At 47.7% G+C, this 14382-nt stretch overlaps 1 protein-coding gene across 1 annotated transcript in view; it reads right to left on the bottom strand.

The window, feature by feature from the left end:
* The window catches only part of LGR6 (leucine rich repeat containing G protein-coupled receptor 6), a 113677-nt gene that overhangs the window by 33013 nt on the left and 66282 nt on the right, over positions 1 to 14382 (bottom strand). Inside the window, exons 5-6 of the mRNA XM_065649457.1 lie at positions 7086 to 7301; positions 1137 to 1208 (exon numbers count right to left, since the gene is read on the bottom strand). Of these exons, the coding sequence (XP_065505529.1) occupies positions 1137 to 1208; positions 7086 to 7301 (288 nt within the window). The remainder of the gene's footprint in view (positions 1 to 1136; positions 1209 to 7085; positions 7302 to 14382) is intronic.

Below are 14382 nucleotides of genomic sequence, written 5' to 3'. Positions count from 1 at the left end.
ACTGCTGTCAAAGGCGCTGTGTGCACAAGGCAAGGCCATCACATATAAGTGTCTCTGAGTTCAGGGTCACCTGTCTGCTGCTAATGAAGATGTGTCCTGGAGAAGAGTCCATTCCTGCTTCCCATCTTCCCCCACAATCTCCTGACATATTGCCTTGCCAGCCATGACAAGAACGTGGTGCTAAATGAAGTCAGCTGGCTATGGTGATGCCAGGTGACATGGGACCAGCTTGAAGAGAGGTATTCCACAGATCCCTGAGGATTTTACCAGCCTTGACTCAAGCTAGCCCCTCATTTTGCTGGAGTCAGGTGTTTAGAACACTTTGGGACCACGTGCATACAGAATCATAGAATCACAGAATCATAGAATCATTTTGATTGGAAGAAACCCTCAAGATCATCGAGTCCAACCATTACTCCACGCCTGGCACTAACCCGTGTCTCTGAGAACCTCATCTCCGTGTCTGTTCAACCCCTTCAGGGATGGTGACTCCACCACTGCCCTGGGCAGCCTGTTCCAATGCCCCACAGCCCTTTGGGGAAGAAATTGTTCCCCAGATCCAACCTCAACCTCCCCTGGCGCAACTTGAGGCCGTTTCCTCTGGTCCTGGCACTTGTTCCTGGGGAGCAGAGCCCGACCCCCCCTGGCTCCAAGCTCCTTTCAGGCAGGTCAGAGATCAGAAGGTCTCCCCTCAGCTCCTGTTCTCCAGGCTGAACCCCCAGCTACCTCAGCTGCTCCCATCACACTTGTGCTCCAGCCCCTTCCCCAGCTCCGTTTCCTTCTCTGTGGGGAGGACGTGGGGACACTCCTCGAGCAGGACATGCGTACAAGCTCTCTGGGTTGCACCAGGACTAGACTTGTGCCCACGGCCCCAGAGCCCCTTTCCAGTCCCTCCACCCATATGTGCAGACCCCTCTGCAGCGGCAGCAGCACGGGCAGACCAGCTTGCACAGGCGCAGGCAGAAGTTCCAGTCTGCCGCCGCCTCAGGCAGCAGCATCGTGCCCTGGGCATCTGCTGCTGTCCCCAGAGCGTGGTGAAGGTGCAGTGGGGTGACCCAGAGATACCAGCCCTTTCCTGCGGGAGGGAATGGACACACACGATCTCTTTAAGACAGAAAAGAAAACAGGTGACTCACAGAGTTTCCAGACTGTGCAGCCCATCAAAGCCGTTGGCTCCCAGGCTTTGGATCCGGTTGTTGTGCAGGTGCCTGTGGACAAACCAGAGATGATCAGTGGAGGTGCAAGCTGGTCTTTTCCTGCCAGTCTGAGCTGTGGCCCAGGGACGCTCTGCTAGCTAAGCACAGCCTGGGCTGGGATGATGAGGGTTGTTATACAGTCCCTTCTCTTGCCTCGTGAGACACATGCAACATGCAATAGTGCTTGCAAAGCAGCTACAGAGCTCCCATTTCTCCCAGGAAATCCAGGCTGACACAGGAGTTTCCCCGAGACCTCCACTTCACAGCTGCTGCGTGGCTTTGGATGAACATGCTTAGGCAAGAAGCTTCAAGAAACACTCTAGATCTCACCTTACATTGGGCCCAATCCTACAAAGTGCCATCTGGCTTCAACAGTTGCTCATGGGCACCAGGTGCTATCTAAGGACACAGCTGTATTTGGAGTCCTTAGTAGCAGCAAGAAGCCTTTGCGTTCAAAATCATTCTGTTAGTCACAGTTTATCTTTACTTGCAAAAAAATGAAGATGCTGCCAGTTCCTGGATCAGCTGCAGTTTCATCGCAATGAAAGTTGTCTTCAGTTTAATGCTTCAGAGTGTCTGTCTGAAGTGCAGGGGCTATGCCACATGCCAATGCACGTTCTCTACACTAAGGCAACAATTTTTTTTCCCTGTTCCCCTTCAGTCTGGTGCTACATGCCACGAGCATCTTAGTGCTTAAGGGCTCTGGACCTCGCAGCCTTAATGCTGGTGCTGGAGAGCCGTGTGCTGGGGCACTCTGCAAAGCCACCCTGGGGTATTTTTGCTTTGGAAGTTCCACAGCTGGTGAGTTCCCCTGGAGCCCCACTGGATGGGTTCTCTGTTTCCATGGGCCCCTTACTACCATGTCTCATTTTTATGGCAAACTCAAGACCTTAATTCCTAGATTCTTCCTTTCCGATTGTCAGAGACTGTGTGCGTGTGCACATCTGAGTGTTTTTTTCCATCTGGCTTCCTTACAGTTGGTGGGAGCCACATGGCTCATTGTGCATCTCTCTCTCAAATCCCGCTCGAGAGTACCTTGAAGCTCATTTAGAGACACCTTGGAGCAGCCTGGGGAAAGTCTGCTAAAAAGCAGAAGACGACAGCCCACTGTGGCCCAGCCTGCACTTTTCCCCTGTGCTGAAGCACATTAGTGATGTCCATACTTGCACTTGCACAGAAATACCCGAGAAGGTAGCATCCTCTGGGGCAGGATACTCTCTTTGCTCTCTGTCAGGGTAGGTTTCCCCATAAGTTTATTTTGCAGTTCAGGTTCTCCTTTAACACAGAGTGCCATGTAGTTAATCTGCTGCCACACCACTTGCCTTCAGGGTCCTTTTTGCCCTTGCCCACGCTCAGGGACTCACCAGCCTTTGTCCAACGCTACTGCCTCCTTCCAAGAGCCTGAGGGAGACTGCATACTGGCAGGTGGATCAATGACTTTTTCATCATTTGCTGCTTGATCTAAATCTGTCTTGGCTTGAAGAATCTCTCACTCCACCTGGATTCAAGTGTGAGCTGTTTGGCTGAGCACAGGCAGCTCCCACTGCCAAATATTCTAGGGTAAAACAGGAGGGAGCTGGGAGTGGAAGAACAGCCAGGCTCTAGGGCAGTTTGGTAGGGGCTTGCAAAACAGAAACCAGCTGAAGATGGATGTTTGTTGTTGGAATGAGAACATACAAACATTTCAGAGGAAGAGGAAGGGAGGGGAAAGATGTGTGATAAAATATGTTCGCTCTTTTGAGCAAATGGGAAAAAAGAAAAGGAAGTTGCCCGCGAGAAAACTTGAGTTGATTGAGACTCTTAGAGAAGAAAAGCAGCTGAGATCAAAATCAGAATCTTACAGAAGAAATTTCTCTTTGTCACGAGAACAGAAGTTCAAGTCCAGATGGTTTCCTCTCTCGAAGGTTATGGGATAGCTTCAGATCACGCCACCCTTGCTTCACTTGGCACTTCCACTGCAGGATGGTGCTAACCATTTTGGGCCCCTTCGAGCACTTCATACTGCATTTGGCAGATTGAGGCTTTGGATCTGGAGTCACTCTATAACCACAGCAAGAGGTGCCACAGGAACCTCGTGCCCCATAGCTTTGCTGTGAGGGGACAACGTGGGGAGAAGGGATATGCTGAACGTGAGGGGCAATGTGAGCTCCCTGGCGCTCTGTCGGGGTGGTACAACAAGACACCTCGTCTGAGCTCGGACATGCTGAACCGCTGACTGCTGTCACACAAGCCAGGCAAGGAGAAAGAATAGAAAAGCAATCACCTAGTGTGCTTATATTTGGCTTTAAAATGCTTAGTTTGGAGGCAGAGTAATGAAAATCATCAGAAGGATGTTCTTCGTTGGTGAGAAAATTATGAGCGACCAAAAAAGAGAGTTATAAAAAAAATTGCTGTCCAAGGTGAACACAACAGTTGTTACCCAACCACATGGCAATAATAGAAACGAGAGTTAGAAAGGTAAACACTTGAAAAGACCTTCCTTTCTTCCATCCTGCCTTTTCGTCTCCCCTGGTAAACAAATTTTAACAAGTGGAATTGCAACATCTCCAGTGTTTGTCAATTTGAGCTCAGCCCACACGGCATTATATTCTGCCCTGTAAATTACAACTGGTTTAATAGCAGCTCGAGATACTTGGTTCTGGGCTATAAACAATCCTCTTGTGATGCAAAAACATGAGAAGTCTTTAAGCCCTTGCTATTCCTACTGGAGATAGCATCCACTACTGTCCTCAGTAAGACCAATGAACTTTAAGAACTGTGTATCTCCCTTTGCAGGACAGTTCCGTGGAGTGAGGCTGGTTTTGGAGCTGCTCGCATCTGTGAGATCCATAGCTTTGCCCAGGAAGAAGCAGGACAGTCGTTGCTTTTGTGTGGGCTGTCATGCAGACTGTATATGCAGATATGCACCTCCATTGGAAAACAGCAGCCTCTTTGCAAAAGAAACTCTCGCGACCGACCTCTGGCAGATGGCAGAGAGTTTGCCCTGTGTGCTCCTGCAGCAGCACAAGTGCTACCACATAGAATCATAGAATGTCTTGAGTTGGAAGAGACCCATAAAGATCACCGAGTCCAACTCCTGTTCCTGCACAGGACAACCCCACATTCACACCATGGCATGGGACAGGGTAGCTCCTCTGCTGTGTGAGGTGAACCCATGCCCTGTCCTGAAAGGCAGCACAAATTACAGTGACTGCAGAATAACAAATGGACACATTTCCCTCAGACAGCCTAGGGAGAGATGAGGGACACTAACAAGAACTGCTGTCGTGCACTTTATCAGCCTGTCAGCACAGCAGCATGGGGGTTTCAGATGCTCACTTCTAAATGAAAAATGAAAAATATTTTATGCCAGAGAAAGAAGATGCTTTTTGTAAAAAAACCTCCTTTGCTTCATAGAAATCATTAGCCGTGAAATACTCAGGACTATTTCTGCTTGTAGATGCTAAGACACATTCTGTCCTGAATAGATCAGACTTGGAGTAAGACCTTCAGCATCCCATTCCCGTGAGCCACCCTGATCAAACAAGCCGTCTCCCTTCGGCCATCAGCAGTGCAGTGCCAACATCACAGCACACGGAGCTCGTTATCAGAGCTGGGGAAAGGATGCTGCCAATTACCGAGACTCATAGATTAAATGATGAGTGATTTACACGAGGCTCTGCTTACTGATCACCCTGCCACCCTAGTTAGAAACCTGCAGCAGCAATAGATGGGAATTCCTTGACAGAGGTGTATCAGTAGAGACCGAACTCCTTAACTTGTTCCAGATTGAGGACTGTAAATTCTGATGTTGGTGCTTTGTGGCAGTGCAGGATGATCACCCACATCCCTCCCAAAGGTCCAAGGTGAGTGCAGAAGGAAAAGCACATCTGTGCAACTGGGAAGGTCGTGCCCTCAGCCATGTCCATAAGAATTAATCAGGCTGTATAGGAGAGACTTCCCTCTGCTCCTCCACACCTGCTCTTGGCTCTCCTCCCCCAGGTGCTCATTTTAATACCTCTCAGGCTAGAAGTTTGCTGATGTTCATGGTAGCAGCCAGTTCTTCTCAATCTAGGTGCACATTCAGACACTTGCGGAGGAATCCACATGTGCATTATCTGCATCCCAGCAGGGAAAGTGTTCTCCCAAACTTTACTGCCCAGCTGGGCTGGCTGTTGGGAGCGTGTGCTTTTTGGATTGGGGGGTGAGTCTGGAGCAGGGACACGTCCCTGGTAGGGGTGCAGGAGGAACCATGGGTGACTTTCCACTGGCTGCGCGCTGACAGGGGTATGCGTGGAAGCATGGAAGAGATTTATGGGGCTGGTTCTGCCAAACGCTTATGATCCCACAAAAATGTAGCATCGTGTCCCCACAGCGCCTGGCAGGGTCACATGTGTTCCCTTCCAATTGTCTGTGGTGGGACTTTATTCTCTCCCTTGTGACCTAATGGTCAATGACTTTTATTTCTTGAGCTTGCCTGTTTAATTAAGGAGTTGCTTCTCACCCAAAGTATGGGATAAACCAGAATGAAAGCAGCGTGCTTTTGAGACTGAAATAAAATCCCAAATGTCAGCTCACCCTCCGTGCTAGCTATTAAAGCTGAATGAAGTGGTTGCATTATGATGGCCATGGGATGCCTTGTAGAATAAGCACTATTGTGGGTGAAAACTACTTATTTGACATTTCTCAAGTTGCTTTTAGCAACATTTCTTCTAAATAAGCCTTTATGCTTTGTCTAAACAGCTGAAGTTGATGCTTAATAAAACTCTGGATTGTGCTTTGTCCAAGCACTTTCTGTGCTAGATGACTTCAGTAAACACTTCAAATTCTGAAAGCAAAATAATTGTTAAACTTTCACTAAGGCCCCACATGCTGAGGTAATTTAATATGCTGGTATTAATACATATTACTAGACTAAATGGTAGCATTTCATGTAGATACGGGATCTCTAAAGTAGTTGGAAATGACACCTGAACTTGCTAATCAACATCAAAAATTTGCTAATTTGCTAATTTGCACATGTAAACGTCCTTTTAAAAGCTTCCTTTTACAAGCCTCTGTTGATAGAACTGATGCGCCTCCTGATGTCACTGCCAAAGACATCAGTTTGCTTTCCGATTACAGGCTGCAGAGTGTTTCACTGTGCCTCGCTGCCCATGGAGTAAATGTTTCCCACACGGACCAGGTATCTTCTGAGATCAGCACTGTTCCCTACACTGCCCTGAATGCTGTCAGTGAAATGTTTATGATGCAAACAGGACAACAACATGCACCATGGGGTTGTGATCACCATAAAGAATAACTGATCTGCGTATATAACACAGTAAAGCAAATAAGCATGCACAGGCTTGGACAAGGTGTTGAAGTTGGATCTTTTGTTCGAAAACACATTTGGTCAAAAAGTTTTCTTGGCATGTTTTCCAAGAAAAAGCAATGTTGCTTTTTGACATGACTGCAAGTTTTGCATTTTTTTTTTTCACGTTGCTAGAAAATCCTGTAGTTCTAACACAGGGATTGGAGGGAGAAATAGAAATGAGAAGCTTTTGTGTCGCTTGAATCTTCAGGGAAAATATCTGATTTTTTGTTTCCAGATACTATATTTTTGTTAAATGCAAAAAGTTTTTCGAATTATATCGGGGAGCTTTTTCCCCTTCAGTGAAAAGTGAGCAAAATATGAAAAAAAAAAAAATCGAAAAAGCCCATTTTAACGTTTCACATCAAACGGCAGGGATGCCTTGACTCTTGTGAACAAAACCTCTGCCTGCTGCCCCTGCAGCAAAAAGCTGCTCCTGGGGGGCGACTCGCAGGTCTTCTCATGGGAAGAGAACCCCCTTGGCCAGGCCTGGTCAGCACCTTGTCCCAGCCCGAGGAAGCGGTGGCTGCGAGGAGTGAGGAGTGGAGAAGGCTTACAGCACCACGAGGCTGCTGAGGTTCTGGAAGGCGTAATCGGGGATGTGCCAGATCTGGTTGAGAGCCAGGGTCATGGCCTGCAGCGCTGGCAGGTGGTTCAGAGCTCGGACAGGGATCTCCGTCAGCGCGTTGTCGTCCAGCCACAGGTGACGCAGGGAGAGCAGCCCTTCAAAGCTCTTCTCGGGCACCACGGAGATAAGGTTTGCGTCCAGGCGTCTGAATGGGAAAGAAACAGGGTGGGGAGAAGTGAGAGGCCAATCTTGCATTGCTTTGTGTGCCCACGGTGTTATGCAAAGGGAGTTTTGATGCTGAGGCAGATGCATTGATGGCCAGGGAGATTGGATTAGGCTGTAAATAGTGATTAGCATAAGGAAGCCTCCTTGCAAGGCTGTGCTTGGAGATATTTGACTGCTGCCAAGGATGATCCCTTCTTGATGGCCATCTAGTGCTGCCAACTGACAGCAGGTCCTTAAACAAAGTGGTTGGGCTGAGTCTTTTCACATGGACCCACCAGACGGACAATGGCCAGCTGTGGCTTGCAGGCACCCCCCTGAAAAATGAGCATCAAAGCCGCATCCCCTGGGGCTGGGCTTGCGGTGGATCTGCCCGAGCCCTTCTGTGGGGCCACAGCCGTGTTCGGGGTACCCCACAGCCACCCAGACCCACTGCTGCGGGGTGTGCAGGGCAGTCAAACCATGTGGCCAGAGCTCCATTCCAGGAGAAAAGGATTTGTCTTGAAATGAGAAGTATGCGGCAGCCCTGCTTGGGGTCCAGCATGTAACCTGAAGAGCCAGAGCTACCTGCAAAAGCACTGCGAGAGAGTCAGACTGTATGTCATGGCGCAGGAATTAAGCCCGTGCTGTCTGTATCGCACATGTTCAGGCCTTTCTTTCTCCTTGATTTGCCAATTGCCCTTTTTTTTTTTTTTTCTTTGTTTTTTTAATCATTGTGGAAACCTTAAGGCGGTTGAATTTGAGGTTTAATTTGGTGAGAAACTTTAATTTTTAAGACTTGTTTTTGTTCCAAAATAGGATAAGAAGCCAAAAAATATTAACCTTATTATGAAAAAAAAATTAAAAAAATAGGTTTGGGATACATCTCTCTTAAGGATCTCTTACTTCAATAATGGTGAACAGGATACAATATGTTATCTGTAGATTTTCAAATCAAAATATAAGAGGGAAACACTTCAAATTTGGATGGGAATACCAGGAACCAATTATACCAATGAGAGAGAAAATTCCAATTTCCATCCATGGCCAACAGAGCTTGTTTTATTTTTCCAAGCTATCTAAAGAAAAGATCTCTGAATTTAAATTGCAAAGAGAAAGCACTTTGTCTCTTATCAAAGCATGAGAGAAGGAAGTTAACAGAACTGTTATGGCCCAGCCCTCAAATCAAAGATCCTTCATAAAGGAATGTGGTATAGAAATTAGCGTTGTTGACTACATACAATAATATCTTTGCTAAAAGTTGGACACTGGAGCAGAAACCCAAAAACTGTTCCTCCCTGGCCCCAGACACCTGTCCAAAGACAACAGACAACATTTCCTAGTTCACAAACCACCTCCCAACACCCTGCAATGACCTCCTAGTCTGCAGGAGGCCAAACGCCCCACCATGCACAGGGAGCAGGTGCGAATGGGTGGTATTTCCTGGTGAAATTCTCAGGTGATCCTGGGGTACAGACCTTTTCCTATGCCACAGAGAAAAGAATTTCCTGCACTGGCTGGTCTGACCCAGATAGACAAAGCTAGAGATTTGCACCTGGTTGAGAAGTACAGCCAAACCTTCCTGAGATCCCTCTCAGACAACTGCCCTTTGAATGCAGTGTACAAGTCCTGATACAACATGACCTCAAACTGAAATGATACCCCAAGGTGGATTAAATAACTATTTCATTACTCCCCTTTTGCCACATTAGATCATCTTTGCAAATTGCATTGCTGCAAAGTCACATTTTCTGGTGCATGGCTGCTCAGCTGAGAGTTTTTTGGCCAGGTCTGTTGATTCCTCTGTGGATGACAAGAGCTTGTCACACCCAAAACTGAGCTTGGTTGCCACAGGTTTCTGACACAAGACAGTGTGTATTTTAATCTTGAAGAGAGTGGGCATGTTGCAAGTTCTGCCTCAATTTACCTCCTGTCACCAAGACTACAAACAAACCGGAGCATCATTCATGTTCCCGAGAAGACAAATCCAAAGAATAAAGAGCAGAAAAGCAAGCCCTGCAGCAGCTCAGGGTAAGATTCAAGACTATTTGAAAATTTTCATCAAAATATTTTGGGAGAAACAAGAACTCTTTGACCAGAATTAAAACTTGTGTGGGAAATATTAATCGTTGCTTAATTTTTCCATTCCTTCTTCAGCATAAGAATTCTGTTAGTTTTTGGCATAATAATCTGTTTTTCGAATAAAAAAAGAAGTACTGCTTACTTTTCTCAGAGACAATCTTCATCCAACTCCCTATATGTTTACTGAAAATTGTTTTAAAATGAATGGTCTGTTTCAAGTTTAATTAATTAAAGAACAGACAATGAAAATATCTGCCGAGAACAGTTATAATTTTTCAAAAGCGAATTAAGCTTTCGGAAACTGAGATGCTAAAAGAGACCCGAGAGCTGCTACACCAAGCTAAGCTGCCCAAGATGGGGATGGTTGGTGGCAAGGGAGTGACATGGCCCCATGACTGTCAAGCTTTATGTCCTGCTTTGGTCATAAACTCCTGGTGAAGCCACAGCCATGAGCCACGAGGGGGTTTGTCTGCAGCGTGACAGTGCCCCAGGTCTTGGGGAAACCATTATTGTGCCTCGATTTGCTCCATGGCCATTCAGCATATGGTCCAGGAAGGCACTTTCTTCCATCCATGGTCCATAGGTATGAGAGGAGTGCCAGTGAGGTAGCGTGGTTCCTTGGTTATTTTTTTTGGAGATACTCAGACACTTCCCTGCCTTTGTGGATCCCTGTGGTTAGTACAGGGGCAATAATTGAGATTCATCTAAGGAGTTTGTTCACGCTCCTGGATGGCCATCAACTTTGGATGTACTGCAGCTCCAAGCCAGGCTTTGCTCCATGTCTCCACACCTTGCCATCAACGAGAGGTCACCTCTGCAAGGCTAAAATGAACCCCACATCTTCTGTCTCTTCACCTCCACAGGGGCTGCCTGATGGCAATGTGGCATGTTGTGATGAGTATGGCCACTGTCCAGGAGACACTATCTGGAGAACAATGTGCTTGGGGAACACAGGTGAGCTCCAGCCACATAAGTGCTGCCTTAAACTGCTCCAGAGTGTGAAAATCAGACCCCAGCCAGATTCCTTGGTGGAGTGAAAGGGAGACTTTCTGCTGATTGCAATGAGCTGGACAAGGGCCTGAGCAACCTCAGAAACAGTAGCCTGCTTGGACCATAGCACAGCAAGATGCAACTATCTGGAGCTTGTGGAATTAAAATTAGGCAGAAGGAAGTGTTGGGCAGGATAATTCCTTATGTGCCCTTGTAGCATCAATGAAGGAACAGGAAACATGGACTAAGTGATGGCTGCATTCCTGGTACCAAAAGGTCTCCAGGTTGTTTAATTGCTCCTCAGGGAGTTGCTGGGTCTTTCTGCAATAGAGGAGCATTCTTTCTAATAAAAGCTGTGCATGTGGGAATTGCTAATTGCTATGGCTTTCAGACAGCACTCCACTCTCTTCTGGAAGGAAAAAAAGCTGAAGTTCTTGGCACAGAGTTGTTAGTAATTATATCAATTATACTAAACAAAAACCAACCCAACAGTTCTCTCCTTTCTTCAGTGTGTGACTCTGGCTCTGTAAGTGTTTTGTGTTATGATTTATACCTAAGATAATTGGGCCGATTAGTGGGTAAATGGGACAGCGCAGGCTGGGGCTGGCTCCTCACCTTCCATGGAGATGTTTTAATCTTTATTTCACCAAAACACACAGTTGGTTTTCCTTCCAAGCATTAACCCATTTGTTGCTTACGGAGGAAGATGCCTCTTTCACAGAGATGCTGGATGGCTTAGGAGTGGGACGTGGTCTCACGCCTGCTGTTGAGCAGTGCTGTAGGTCTGGAGGGTGGATGAGACATACAGTGGTCTCCAGAAGTCTGCATGGACAAGATTTCCAAGTGACTTCACAGGCTTCAGCAAAGTGCTGTAGAGCATTGTCCTGCCTATTGCAGGCAAAAGGAGCTGATTTTAAGTGGGACATTGAAGAACAACAGCACATGAAAATCAACCGCTGCTTGGACGTCTCAGCTTCTGGCTTTAGATCTGCATCTACTGCTGATAGTTACGGGCATTTACATGACTTCAACATCACACTTAGCCAAAAGTCCTACAAGTGCCTGGAATCACCTCAGATTTTACTCCATTTTCTGTTTTAGAGACCACAGGGATGAGGAGAGAGGGAGCTGCCTGGTAAGAACATCAGAAGTCCCTTGGCTTTTGGTCTGAGACATTACCTACGTCATCTTTGTTCCCTGAGCAGATGATCACATCTGTGCTGAGCCATGGTGAGAGAAGCAGGTCAGCACCAAATGCAAGTACATCCGAGCCCCACCAGCTGGTGACTCTGCTGCTGTTGGCTCTGGGGGACAAAAAGAACCTGTGGTGGGGAAAGGGGAGACTTTCCTTGGGCAGGACAGACTTCGTTTGGGTGCAGTGTCAAGAGCCACTTCATTGCTTTGAGCATTGTCTGCATTTGATAAAGGCTTGAGGAGAAATTGCCTGCCTTCTTGCCAGGAACAGTTCAGAGGTGACGCTAGGATCAAAAACATTCCTAGAAGGAAAGAAACATGTATGGAAGTCCTTTTCTAATGAGAAAACCTCAATAGTGGGAGATTCCTCCTTCCCGTGTGCAGAAGATAAGCCAGTGCAATCAGTTCAGCCAATTCAGGAGGTCTAGGGGTTGGTAGGGCTATGTGCAGTGCTAGTGCAGTGAGCATGTCACAAGTTTTGTATTAATTCTGACAGATTGAGCTATAATCAGAGTTCTCTGTTTCCTGTGCCACAGACCCAGCAGTTTCTAAGAACTGTCTTGTTCCAAGAACTGCTTCCAGAGCATTTCAGAGGATGTACAAGTGTATTTCCAAGACATCTGTAAGCACATGCATCCTGCTGTCTGTAACATGACTGGCAGAAGTGTGCAGCAGTGGGTAACCAGAAACAGAAACTGTTCTCTAACAGATGTGCTGCGAATCTCGGGCTATGACTGGCAGAAGCAACTTTGCCCATATCTTTTCCGTTCCTTCTGTCTGCGGAGCATTTACAGGGGAAGCTGCAGCCTGGAAACCGATAAAGTGCACAATGCCCTGCTGTCAGGAAACATCCTGACTTTTGCTGCTGTTCTTCCTTCCTTGCACACAGTAGAGTCAATAACAGCTGCTGTCTGGATGCCTTAGACAAGCCATGTGCAGCAACCACCCTGTAGTACAGACTGTGATGTTCCTCCACTGCCCACATTCCCTCACAACAGGATGTTGGGTCCTCAAGCTCCAATCCATCCTCCCAGCATTTTTGTGAAATATATTGGGCTATTATTCCCAGTGATAAAATTGGAGAACACTCACGACCCAAGATCATATGCAGCATTGGGTGGTACTGGGCTGTGCTGTTCTCTATGGACTGGGAAGCTCCTCTGCATCTTGATTATCTGTCAGCAGCAGAATACAGGGCGTAAAGAAAGGATGGTCTGGAGAGCGCTGTGACCCTCCAAGGAGTAAGGGCTGGCCCAGCAGCAGTGGGAGGAGGAGCTGGTTGCCCACCCCTCAGCGAGACCACCCCTTTATTGGGGATTGAGGTGCTTGCTGTCTTCCCTGGCCCCAGCATGCGTGTGTGTTGGCTGAACAGAGCTGATCTCACCAGAAGCGTCTAATTGGTGCCTTCAGGCAATCATGTCTCTCTTCCTGTCTGAGTTTATCTTGAAAGGCTCGACTGAGTTACCTCCTATCACATAATAGGATCTAAGTTCCTTGTAGTAACACAAGAAGGAGATGATGTCACTGCAGCTAAACTTCTCCGATAACTTACTAATGACTGGGGCCAACACCTCGGCTCCTTTCTCAGGCAAAGCTCCCAGACACACTGAGTCAGTACTTGGCTTGTGAGCTGCCGGGGAACTCACCGTGCAAGGAGCTGAGCGAGGGAGGACGGCTCCGGAGCCTGGCAAAACACCCTCTCGAAGGCATCTGTCCCCCTCTGCCACACTCCCCTGCAAGGCAGCTCCATGTGTGCTGCTCCTTCTGCCAGGTCCAGCACCTGATAACAACCAGACACACACAGACAGGAGGTTCTGGGTCCCTCAGCCTTCCCAAATAACCCAGGTGAGGAGCAAGGGCTTCTTCCATCAACTGATGGAAGCAAGCAACAGATGGCACAGAAGAAAGACAGCTGGAGATGGCAGTGCAGACTTGGAAGGTGGGAAACTGAGTTCCATTTCTGCCTATCATGTCCTTGTGGTCATAACGTACTGCAGATACAGTGAATAGACCTGTTGGAGCAGGTCCAGAGGAAGCCATAGAAATGATCAGAGGGGCGGAACAGCTCTCCTATGAGGACAGGCTGAGAAAGTTGGTGGTGTTCAGCCTGGAGAAGAGAAGGCTCTGGGGAGGCCTGCTCCAATACCTGGGCTCTCTGCTCCTGCCACAGAAGAGCTCCCAGCCCTCAAACAAGACTCACAAGAGTTCCCTAACTCCATTCCCAGACTAAAAACTCCTGTGAAAACCATCCCAGGCAGTGAATGAAGGGTGAAGATGCAAACGTGTTCACAGTCTATAGGCTGTGGAGCAGGACCAGGTGGAAAAGTTTGCAGGGTTGTGTTTGGACTGTAGTGTCTTCACTCCTGACGTAATGGGACACGTACCTCTGGGAAGCCCTCCACAAGGGATGCTCAGGAAATGAAATCAGAGCTATACCTAGACTCCACACAAAGTGCCTTCAGTACAAAGAGGGCTTTGTTATTCCTAGTTGCAGACATCTCCAAAATCCCTCAGGTCAGAACTGTGCAAGAAGGATTGGCAAAATCCCTGTGTAGCTATAGAAACTGCTGACAGTTGGGCAGCTGCACTGCACCGCGGTGCTGACTCCCCGACCAGCCCTATCCCGGGGCGCTTGGCATTGTCCCCCTTGCCCATGGACCAGGCACAGGGAAATGGAGAAGGTGCAGTCAGAGGCTAAGCAGAGTGGCTCAAGGGCCCACCAAGCAGTGTTGCTCCTGCAGATTTGCTGCAAAACATGCTGTTTGTCAAGCACACAAACTAGCTGGAAAAGGGAAAGGAGAGCAGCTTTTGGGGACAGA

Source organism: Caloenas nicobarica, chromosome 21, assembly GCF_036013445.1.
Source record: "Caloenas nicobarica isolate bCalNic1 chromosome 21, bCalNic1.hap1, whole genome shotgun sequence".
Taxonomy (NCBI): domain Eukaryota; kingdom Metazoa; phylum Chordata; class Aves; order Columbiformes; family Columbidae; genus Caloenas; species Caloenas nicobarica.
This window is presented reverse-complemented; position numbering and strand designations above follow the sequence as displayed.